The 12,481-nt window shown below is 46.3% G+C and overlaps 1 protein-coding gene across 1 annotated transcript in view; it reads left to right on the forward strand.

Annotated features, from left to right (window-relative positions):
- LOC144139130 (uncharacterized) overlaps nt 1-12,481 on the forward strand; it is a 136,633-nt gene that overhangs the window by 90,329 nt on the left and 33,823 nt on the right. Inside the window, exons 6-7 of the mRNA XM_077671584.1 lie at nt 3,252-3,309; nt 10,229-10,308. Of these exons, the coding sequence (XP_077527710.1) occupies nt 3,252-3,309; nt 10,229-10,308 (138 nt within the window). The remainder of the gene's footprint in view (nt 1-3,251; nt 3,310-10,228; nt 10,309-12,481) is intronic.

Here is a 12,481-nt window from a genome sequence, read left to right on the forward strand (position 1 = left end):
TCGAGAAACCACGTCATCTGTATATGCGTACCCCGACCGCGCCCGGTTGAGGAACCCCTGAGCACCTCAGGGTAGACCAGGGGGTGTGGGGTCGCCGCATGGGGGAATAGTAGTGGCCAATTCCTGCCTCCTGTGATTACGTCGACGGCGGCGCTCCACATCTGGATCAGTAAGCAGCGTATATGGTCTTACAGGCAGCATGAACTGGGAACGGTATAAAGAAGGCTCGCTTGCAAGTTCATGAGCCTTGTCGTTTTCTGGGTGCCCTTGATGGCCAGGAATCCAGCGTACCGTTACCAGTACTCCAGAATCAGCCCTAAGTTCCTCGCATTTCTGCTTGATAGCGCGGGCGGTGCTGTTTTTCCTGGGTGGATCAATGAGCCATTTCAGTGCCTCAGTGCAGTCCGTCAATATTTCCACCCGGTCGTAACGCCGTTCTGGATGATCGGTGACAACCTGGCGTGCAAGGTGAATCCTTCCTCTATGGCAAAAAGCTTAAGTTCCGTTATATCGGGGTCGGCGGCCAGCGAAATTAGTCGAATGCTTTGGAGTTCATCGGAGTTCGACACAGCGGCTACTGCCGCCATACAGGACTCGGCCGGCAAAGACGCGTCCACAACTATCTCGAGTGTTGAAGTGCTCCGAGAAGTAGCACCGGCTACAACCAGCGAGGTCCGCTGCGACATGTGCCTCCGACGCTTAGTTTTAGAATGTGCAGGTTGTTACGCTGTAACAAGCGTGTCCTCCCATGGCGGGATATGCTTCTGTATAAGGGCGTGTCCGCCGCTGCGATACGGCCATCAGCGGTCAGTAATCGGCGCCCTTGCGGTGTGAGCTCGTGGCGATCGGAGACTCCTCGGCACCGGGCAAGGACCGTTTCTTCGAGAGTAGGAAGGCCAGCATAGCGGTACAGCTCAGTGACCTTCGTGTGTTGGGGAAGCCCCGTGATGACACGAAGGGCTGCCGTGTAAAGCGTCTCGCGCTGTTCCGTCTCACTTTTCGTGAGACGGAAGCACAGAGCCCCGTAGCAGGCTTTGCTCACCAGAATGGCTTGAACCGCCAGAACCACCAGAACCGCCGCCGAATTTTCCCACTCATTGAAATTGGCTTGTGACGAAGCAAAAAAAGTGGTCATAATGACAACAAATTGTGTTTAGAGCTCGGAATGAACAAAATAATAAGACAATTTTAAAGAAAAATTCGGTACATTACGATCAAGGTAGCACTTTCAACGAAACTTTTACTGGGAAACACGTGCGGCGGATTGTGCGGGGTTTGTACCGCTCGTCCGAGTCTTTTTATCTTTCATCTGGTACGATTTCTTCTATTCTCTTTGCTTTTAGTGCGTAAATAAACGCTACGCTCTGCTCTTTGCGACCGATTCAAATCAGTTTAGCGATTTTGGCTTCTCGGAGCTTTTTTTTTCTTAGGGCTCGAGGAACACAAACACGGCATACACAAACAAGGCATACACAGAAGGGTGCTGTATGCCTCGTTCATGTGCTTTCTTTCTCGGAGAAGAACCAGGGCTGTGAAGCTTCCAACATTAAGCTTTAGTAGTCTGGTTTATCGGTTCCAGGCAGGCCCTCTCTTCTTCGCCTCTGATCCCCATCCGTTTTTTTTAATATTTCGAAGTCAAGAATGACGATGCGAGCTATTCACTATGTATTATCATGACCAGAAGGCCACTCAATTGGGTATGACGTGCTCGCAAAGTGACATGGGCAGTGGTACAAGCGGTGGAATTACAGTGTTGTTTTTGTCGTCTTTTATGTTAAAGAGAAGCGCCCAAAAATGTCGTTTTTCAGTCCGGAATGCAGTTTGTGGCGATATTGGCGCGATAGCAATGGTGCTTATTTTCGCAGCCAAGGTTATTGAAAGTGTCTGCGCCTACATTTCTTTACACAAATCAACTGTACATCATTCCTGCATCAAAAGGAGGGATCAGCAACAGGAGTCCCGCTAGTTGTCAGGACACCGCTAGTAGCCAGAAAGCGGCTCTTAATGTGGCGACACAGATTGTAGCTCTACCCGATGGTTTGCACAGTATTCAGCACCTACAAGTCCGACCTGTAGGCTTTTTGCTGTGTCGTCGGTCACACGATGTGGTTGATGAGGCGAGTACACCTGTAACGTATGAGTCCACAAGCAAATGTCATCCCTTAAATTTGCTGCTTAACGTCTGGAACGCTCACATTCCAGCCAAACAGTCTGCGCAGAAAAGTATTCAAATATGCGTTTTACTGCGGGGCAAATGCAAAGAATGACACAACGTCCGTCTCACCCGCCAGAGTGGTATAGAAAGCGCTGTTGAATTTGCCGGAATCCTGTCAGACAATTTTCGCTGTTTCTCCCCCAAGAGATACTATCCAAATAACATCCAAACCACTCTGTTGCTATTGTTAGCCTAGAATTGCCCCCTGTGGCAGTTCAACCGTCTCTCTGTGTGAAGTGGTGCTGGGGTACCATGACTTGGCTGACCAGTTCTCAAACCCCGTAAATATGCCCTCGCTCCTTCTAATAGATAAGTTCTGACGGCCCGCCACTCTCCTGGGCGAAACGCAGGGATCCTCTTTTCATGGAATGGTCAAATGGCGTTGTCTCCCAGTAAAAATTCCCCTCTTTCTCTGAAGCTTTTTAAGCCATCGGGTAAAGGGCTGCGCTACCGTGATACAGCCTGTACAGCCTGTGATACAGCCTTTGATACAGCCTGTATCCGAACCTAAAGCGTGCAACAAAATCACGGCCAGTAGATGCGTGTATCGATTGCTGCTTATACTGGGCAACACAGACACCAGGCCTCTTTAGCACTCAATTACAAAGATACGCTAGCTACCCCTGATAGAAGATTGGTGTCATGCTCCCACCCGACAGGGAAACAATTGAGTAACAGTTACTCCGGACGAGTTGTGCAAACAAGGCGTGCTATTGTCGGTGGTCAGATGCTATATTATGATTCGTCCCTGTATGAGGAGCGACGTTATAAAATCTAGCAAATGAACACAAATATATTTTCACCTTTCCGAGAAGGAAACTAGATTGTTATACCTCGTTATTGGCGTTAACTGCTCATACAACAGGCGTGGTTGTGCATTTCCTATTGGCACCATTTTTATTCCCTCTGATTTTGGGGGGGAGAGAATTATTAACCATTAACTGTTCTGGCGCGAAAGATTTATGATCACCATATTTTCTTGAAACTACCTACCTTCGAAAGGTAGTTATATAACTGCTTTGTATTTACCTCGCAGTGTCTTCCACAAGTAATGGATAACGGCGGAGGCAATTGGGTTGTCAATGTGTCCGCACGTAAGTACATTGGTAATAGACATGGTGGTGTCTCTTCTGCGAGTGTAAAATTGACAATTGTATAAAAAATACCCACTTTGTCATACTTATTTGAAATAATCCCTTTAGTGAATTGTGGCTACGCCACAGCTTCCAGGTATATGTCTGGGTGGTATTCACGCTTTACCCGAACTTGAACAAGCTTAGCACATCCAAATATGCAGTGATACTTATCCCTAGCGTACTTTTACCTCCCGAAACCTAAAAATGTTAGAGTATATATACAATAAACTTGTCTTAACATATGCAAGCCAGCCCATACAATGGTAGCATATAAGTTAGAACATATGCAGAGCTATTCTTGCATATATTGCCGAATATTGCTCTGCGTTCATGTGCCCAGTGCATCACCCAAGCAAAAAAAAATATGTAAACACATACGCACCCTTTAAAACTATGTGCGGCCTATCAACCACAGAGAGGTGTGTTCCCTTCAAAAGCTCGAATACCGGGCACAGTGTGTCCCTCTTAGTAATTCAGTGTTAGTGAGGGCTATAATTTGTAAGGTTATAGGCGGTCGACGAGGTAGTGTGTCGGAGCCCATGTTTATTTCAGTTGCGCTGGCCGTGCCGTGGCGAGGACGATCAGCGTAGAACTGGGAGCCCTTCCAGATGGGTGCCAACCGTGTTGTGTGGGGAGCGGGGGGCCAATACTTTCGGTGATGGTGGCAATGATTGGGATGGTGACGATGGTGTCGCTACATGGTGAAATTTAACGTATCGACTATGTGCCTAATGTGTGGCTGCGCAGCTGACGTCACACATTGTTTGTTGACTGCCCGAAACACACAATGAAACAGTCTGCGTTGTCTTACAACTGTCAAGTAGAGCCGCTTCTACGCAAGGCCAACTTTAGGTAAAAAGGTTGGGCACCTATCCGCCAAATAATTCGCGTGTTAGGCAGACACATCTAAGCGGAGAACTATAAGACACGCCAAGATGCCGTAAATTTCTTCCACATTTTCTCTCGGTACTCACAACAACTTCAGATGTCAGCAAGATAATTGAAATCAATGTGATATTTCATGGCCAGGGAAGTTCCCGCGTTAGCGTTGATTCGACGCTATTGATTCGACGTCATTGATTCGACGTCATTGATTCGACGCAGTAGATTCGAGTGTCGTTGAAGTTTGCAAGATCATTCTGTTTAGCATGGCTGTGTAATTTCGGTGAACGGATTGTGGCATGGACGAGAAAACTGCGCCTTTTTCCGCAGAAACCAAGTATGACTAGGGTAAGAGAAACGTCGGGAGCCTCGAGCATACACTTCTAGCATAATCTAATTTGTCCTTTCTACTAATATTAATATGGATGTGTCAGACAAAAAAGGGAGTGGTTAACGTATTTATTGAAGGGACTCTGCTACACTCTTTCGGCAGTGCAAGTATACCTGGGCGACGTTCAGATTACGCTGCCAGGAATACCTGCGCCAAATATTACACGTGCACGTTAGGCGGTAAGCGCACCAATCACTGTGAAAGACGCGGAAAAACCAACCGTGCTCTCTTCAAACGTCCTCATTATGAACCCCTGGCATGGCCTAAACGACGTCATTTCGGCCATGGCTGTCCTATTGCTTGTAGCTGGTCAACTTCTCGGCCTATTTCTCGCATTTCCTGTTAGATCCCCCCTTGAGGGCGTGGTGTACCAACCTCTTTTATGCCTGAACCTGTACGCATAGTTCTGCTGTTTCCTTTGTGTTTTGACTGCGCGCGCTGTCATGGAAGAGGTAGTTGCTTCCCAGAAGGGTGCGCGAGCTGAAGCTGTCCGCGTGTACGGGAGAAAAGAATAAATATTGCCGACTTCATCGGGGACACGTGAGCCCTTGAGGTCGGTGATAGTATGCATTAGTGCAGTCAGAAATATTCCTGGGATTGTTTTACGCAGGCTGTCAACGCAATCAACTAACGCTGTGTCTCACGACAACGACAAGAAAACGCAAAGCTTTTGTTTTTGAGTTTGTCGTTTCATGAAGGAGTTTGGTCGTTTGCTTGGCTCGAATTTATCGCTGGTTCCGCGGGTCTGACGCGGGTATACGAACAAAAGCTTCGCGTTTTCCCATCGTTATCCTTAGACAGAGGGGTAGTTGACTTGTTTCAAGTAATGTGAGAACATAAACACACGTTTGTTAACTCTGGCAGTCCTAACTTGTTTGGATCACTTCGAAAAGGCAATTCTTTACATTTACACACTACTGCCTTATGATTGCTGGGGTAGACACTCATATGTTCGGCCATCCTGACTCGACTCAGTGTGCTTGCCGTGCGTCAACAAGTCCTTGAAGTGCCACACACTCGAAGTGCGATGGGATCTCTGTACTGAGGGTTTTGCTGCCGAATCATGTCGATCGTCTTGTTGCGCTGATTATTAGAACATATGCATGACTGTGGCGACACTTGGTCGTCGTGCCACAGTCTATCGCACACTTGGGACGGTATTATGGAGTCTTGTTTGAGGAACTGGCACTTGAACTGACTTGTAACTTCTGAAAAGGTCTAATTGGGGTTCCTTTTCATCGGCAATAACGACGATGGCTATTCTGTATTTGGGCTGGTGCTGGTGTCGCATTATTCGCTACTTTACCGTTGCGTCTGTTATGGCGGATCTATCGAAGCTCATTGCTCCGCTTGCGAACCTCACGATTTTCTCGACGTCGCTTGGCCTCTATCGTTTTGGTGAAACAAAACTCCGGATTCTCCCGACAAGCATGGGCGCGCTCGCGTGCCCTCTAGCCCTGACCTTGCTCAAAGGAGCGTGCTCCACCTCTCAACGAACCACAAGATGTCTATCCCTTACTCTAGGCAATCCCACAGTGCGAGTATGTTTTATTCCGGGGCTACGCACCACGTTAGTAGGGATTGGACAACCAAAGAATCCGTCACAAGAAAGCTTCGTGTTCCACCATCGTCGTGATAAAACTCAGCGATCAAAAGACAAACTCAATGACTACATGTGCGCGTTTTCCCATCGGTTTCCTATAACCGAGGGGTTGTTGATTTTTTCTTTCAATTCAGCCATGATAGTTCATAATCATCCCCACAAAAAGTTAGCTTTCATGCAGGGCATTCTGCGAAAAAACGGCGACACTGACAGCAATGAAGCTCACTTTAGTAAAAACCAGAGAGCGTGCGGTCAAACAATGTCCTCGTTAATTTTCAGTTTCACTAAAACCGATCTGTTAGTTATATTGCTCAGTGTAATGTCGTACTAAAACAATTAAAAACATTCCACTCAATGTGAGAGTTGTTGGAAGTGGAGAGCAGTGATTCGCCATAAAAAGCTGTAGCTCCATTAGCCGCTCACTGCTACCCCCAATGCAATTCAAATTTCCCATCTTTGAAGTGCTCGCACACCCCCTGCCTGAAACTGCGGCAGCGGGAGTTCTTTTCTTTGTGCGTTTGCTTTTCCTCCCGCACGTGCTGGCTTTGCACTGCCACGTTTTTCTGTGCTTACTGTCGTAAAACATAATTCAACGTGCGTTCCTACCTAAACGAGGGCGAGCACTGACGGTTAAGTCCGTATATTCTGCCTGAAACGGACGTACAGTTTTCATTGCGCTAAGCAACAGTCAGATGTATGACAAGCGCCACCGGTTCAGGAGTTTCGAACGCTTATGATGATATACACCGCTTGGCTTTCGAAGCCTGTGGATTACCCCGCGACGACGGAACCCCATGTGGCTCTATTCCAGCGAGCGAGCTACGATGACAAGGCGAGCCCCTAAATTGGTCTTAACTTAAAACGGGGTCACACAGGACTCCGAGGTAATGATTTCTGACACACTAAAATAAAGGTCCGGTTTAAAATTTAACCGTGACCCGTCGGGGATAAAAAGAAGCGTGAATATAGTATAATCGAAGCTCAAGATTATACCATTATTAAGGTAGTGACGTGCTCTAAATGGTGCACAATAAGAAACATATAGCACTTCAAAAATTTGGGGGAGATGTTCTGTCACCGTCACGCCCTTTGTCTTGAGGATCCAGACGTGGCTCAGATCTATAAACTGTGCGAGTAAAGTGTCGGGGTAGGTAAGAAAGGCCCATACGTAGTTCGAGATTCTTTCAGTCCTTTCCTGGGAAATGAAATGCCACCCAAGTTTTGTTTTGGGACGAACACGATCTAGAGGGATACCACCGCAAATAAGTGCGCATTCATTCGGCCAGCGCTGCACCGTGCGTACAGCCACGAGGCAGAAAGTGTAACCGTTTTTGGCGGCAATTCAATTCTGGAAACGCGTTTTTGCAGTTGTACTCCCAAAATTCCTACAGATGGAAGCCGACAGGAAATTCCTTTAAATGTACGCAAGAAAGAATCTGTATCAGATGGCGCGCCCGTTCAGAACTATACACTGATGACTGGGTTTTACTCAGAAATTTCTGAGAATGGCAGCCGCAGTGGAAAATTTGTATTAAACTGGGTTGAATGATAGTCCATTTAAAGGCCTACTGCACACAAAATTTCGACCGCGCGAAATCAGTGTTCCTGCGTAGTATGACTAAAAAGACCGCGATGTACGAAGTATGACGCCTAAAATGTGAGTAATTCCGCCGCAAGCGACCAGCAAAAATCGACCATTTTGAAAACAAAACTGGGCAAAACGCGGCCATTACGGGCAGGCGGACATGACGTATAAGCCGTTGGCGCGAGCGGCCAGACCACTGATAGTGGAGTTCAGTGGGCCAGACAGCCTGGCCTAACTGCGCGAGCTGTGCGGACTGGCCGACGCGGCCGGCTCGGCCAGCCAGGAGGAGAGTGTGAGCGCGCTCGTGCGGGGTATGGGAGGCGCGAGGAAAAGCGACCGCTTGTCCCTCAAGCACGACACTATTCGTGCGCTCCGACAGCAGCACACTGCGTAGGCATGGTGTCGCGATGACACTCGAAAAGGAGAGAAGCGTACGGTTAGCGAAGCTTCTTCGGAGCCACGAAAGCCAGGCGTACCGGCGCGAAATACGAGTTTCCTAGATTCTCCCGCTGCGAGGCAGGCCGATCGGCCTTGACGGCTCGCATGTCACTTCCGCTAAATGGCTATTTGCGCGACACGCCGGCAGGTGCTTTGTCGTCTGCAAGGGCGTTATTTTGAGTGCCCGAAACTGAATAACTACGCATTGCACAGAGCTACCGCTCGCGTCGCAGTAGTTCTCATGGTACCTACAACACATTTCAAAGGCATTTAGCCAGGGTGAAATTTTAGTGCAGTTGGGCTTTAACGCACTGCGCCCTTCGTCGCCATGCTCAGGTGCAGCCCTGAACTTGAAAATCAGTTTAACAGTAGGAAATGAAAGCTCTGTAAATTGCGGCGTTTTGTTGAACAGAAAATGCACGCGCGTGACAGAATGCATGGCTTAGCTGAGGTGCTCCTTACATGTAATCTATAGTCCCTGAGGTTTGTTAGACATCACACAAGACTAAGTGAAGAAGAGAACACAGATACGCAAGCGTGCGCTTCTTCCTCTTTTCACTTTGTAGATGTTCGCTAACACGATACGTTTTATTTTATTTGGCAAACTAACGAGCCCAATAGCGCTATAGCAGAGTATATATTTGCACTATAGCAGAGTATAAGGAAACGCCTCAAATACAAAACATTTTTTCGGGCTCGCTAGGCCATCTTGTAGCTCTTCTGAGTGCTCGGCTACAAGTGGCACTAGAGAAATATAGCCACACAAAGAGTGGAACACCTTGTACAAGCACAACGCACAGTTGGTGTTTGCTTGCTACAGGCCCCAGAAACAGTTTCTTGGCGCCAATTACTGCCACCACACGAGAGGCAACCCACACCTGCCACCTAACAATTATTACTTTCTCCTTGGCCGATGTGCACCTGTTTATGAATTTTATTATCAGTATAAGTTACGTATATATAAATTATACATAAAACTATATATAAACTATATTTATCGTATGCCCAGCACCATCTCACGTCCTGTAGTATATGCTGAGCCTGTTTTAGAGACAGCAAAGGAGACATGATAAATATACTTTGCAATCTACTCCCATTGAATGTTTTTAGCACGTTCACAAAGTTCTAGTTTACGGGTCATCACGTTGAGCTGTCATCGTATAAACAAATACAAAATACGTGTCATCTGACAAGTGTTGCAGAAATCTACGTATTTATAACATGTAATTAGGAATGCTTATTCTCAAAAATGTATCAACGTAGATTTTTGGAAACAGTCATGTATGTTAATCTGGCACAATGCACTATCTTGACACATTGCAATACGAACAACGGAGCACGTGGCTTTGAGTACATGCCGCGCATCCGAGCTGATGAAGAAGCAGAGCTCCAGCGGGCCGACGAAGCGCTACAAGAGAAAGACGATGACTGAATAAAACACTTTACACACTTTATTGTTCTTTGCTTTACAGTGTTCCAGTGTTGCTTTGCGTTCCAAAAGACTTTGCACTGCTGGGATCCGTGTGCTCCCCATCTCTTGGCATCCGCTGTCAGTATGGGAGGAAGCTAGGTCGACCCCGGGCTCTGTGGTTTATCCAGCTTTGCACCACTAGTGCCAGCCGCGCCAATTTTTGCTATAAATAAATAGACAATCGATCATTTTGAGAAATTTCTGATGAGGTGAAAGACTTGAGAACTGTGTATTTTAAATAATTTATTTTATCTCTGCAAAGGGAGCTTCTATAGAGTCGGTGACATTTCTTGTAGGGACTTAGCGCTACAGAGGCCATACGCTAGACTTATCGCACCTGTCTTTAAAATATTTCTAATCTTGTTTTCGTAAACTCTGATTGAAAACTTTTGTTGTGTTGTCCTTAGATTCATGTTAAAACTAAAATCTTATTTGTGGAATGCAAGCATTGATGGTAACCTCAATCTCAGCCTGACTGTAATCAGTATTCATCTCCTTTTCTCTTAGCAATGCCTACAAAAAATGATGTGTGCAACACACAAAAACATATCAAAATTGAAATTTCAGGCTCTATTCACGCTGAAGAGGTAGGAAAGTTTTTAATATTTTCCTGCATTTCAAACAACGCAAAATTTAAAAAACTATTTCTTGACTCCCACTTGCAAGAGGTTGTGAAATTTCAGACTGGATGTCTGGGGTGTTTTGTTTGAGTTTGATTAGTTTAGTAAGCTTCGACACAAAGAGTGCCAGGGGGTTGACAGATGAGCTAAACAACTTGCGGAACCGATCCTTATTTTACACATGAACGCTTCATTGTTTTCAGTTTACTTTTTCAACACGCACACTGACCCTTCTGAAGTTATAGTAGGACATGGATGTATTTTCAGAATACAGAGCAGAATATCCTATACGCCATATATACAGGCGGTAGAAGCAAGTGTGATAAAGAAAGTAAACTATAGTAGCTATGGCATACCACGTCATTAGAAACAGCTATTACATGAGAGTAGACGACACAAAGTAAAAGAAAAAATACCCAATTCAAACAACAAAGCAATCGTTTTGTCTAGAAATGAGTCTTCAATGTACGGACAGTAATTCTAACCATAAATAAAATAACTATAAAAATACTTCATCTGAGCGAATCCTCGGGGGATTTGTAATAGATAACAAATAATAAACTAACATAAGCAGGCAACTAGGTGTGGAGGGGGAGGGTATTCTAAGCTGCAGAAAGACCGTACTGCGGGAGATTTACGGTGTGTTTTAATAAATATTCACACAAATAATCTTCCTACGATTGTAGATTGAGGGTCGGGGATAATAGCAGAGATATTGTCACGTAGCCGACGATGGCGCCGGGTTCTGCTAAGAACAACAAGCATATTGGGGCGAACTTATGTTCCGCTATAATTTCAAAACAATAAACAAACGGCGAAGGAGCATACAACGCGGAGACATGCGCTGGCGAGTGTCGACAAATCGAATGCGACGGTGTCTACACTTTGAGCATTTATCTTGTGGCGTGACTGTTAGAGTTTTGTCAGCGTACGTGCCGTTTCAATGAAGCAATAAAGTGATTTCTGTGCCAAATAGTTTTATGTTCTGTCAAAAGGAGCCCACAAGGATCTATGTTACCCCGGTAGTAGGCTAGAGTATAAGAGTAAAAAAACCGGAAGTGGCACGGTTGTGCGCGTTTGCATCAAAGCAAGCCCATGAAAAGAAAGGAAGCACCTGCTAAAGAAGGCCAGAGTTCTCAATGGGACACTGAAGTGACTTGCGAACATTGCTGGATTACTAGCGCAAATTGTAGTCCGGAGTCCCTAGGGCATGTTTCGACCACTCTGAGTGCATTTACGCAAATTTATTTAGTAGAAAAATCAATTCGAAAATATTGTCCTCCTCTCTGCATCCTCGCCCATTGTCTGTGGCGATTTCGTGTAACGTCAGGAAAAACATACTTGACTTGACTGCACTACTGCACGGCTCGCCGACCTACCGAGAGATTCAGTCGGCCGAGCGCTGATTTTATTCCGCCGGCCGCCGACGGGTCGTCGCAATTCGTTCCCTCAGTTGAAACTAATCCATGACACGTTCCTGAAAGGAAGAATGTGCCTTTCTTTATTTTGTTAAATTGTACACTGTATCAAGCCCTAAGTTTAGGTTGCTCCGCAAAAGCGCTGCTGCACATACGACGCTTCGTTGACGGGTGCGCTAGTAGGAAAATATATGAACCCGCCACGGTGGCTAAGTGGCCAAGGCGTTGCGCTGCAGAGCACAAGGTCGCGCATTCGATTCCCGGCCGCGGCGGCCGCCTTTTTGATGGAGGCGAAAAGCAAAAACGCCCTTGTGTACGAGATTTAGGCGCACGTAAAAGATCCCCATGTGGCCAAAATTAATCCCGAGCCCTCCACTACGGCGCGCCTCATCGCCTGCGTTGCGTCGGCGCGTTAAACCCTACAATCAATCAATCAGGAAAATATATGGCAGATTGAAGGCGGGAGAAGAGTCAGCGAAGTTGATTTATGTAATAAGAAAATAAAATCAACTGAACCTTTTACCGTGCAGCGTAAAACTCGGGCGCAAGAAGCACTTTTTTGCGCTGATTGAACAAGCACAGCGGTCAGCAGCACGACCAAACACGTGCGAACTGTTTTTCATCTAAGAGATGCAATTGCCAGAAGAGAGATATTGTGGCGATTTCGAGGATGCTTAGTGACGAGTGCTATACAACAAATAGGCATCTAAGCTGCTTGAGTG

This window comes from Haemaphysalis longicornis, unplaced genomic scaffold (assembly GCF_048455015.1).
Source record: "Haemaphysalis longicornis isolate Haplotype H1 unplaced genomic scaffold, Haemaphysalis longicornis Haplotype H1 scaffold_5, whole genome shotgun sequence".
Lineage (NCBI taxonomy): Eukaryota > Metazoa > Arthropoda > Arachnida > Ixodida > Ixodidae > Haemaphysalis > Haemaphysalis longicornis.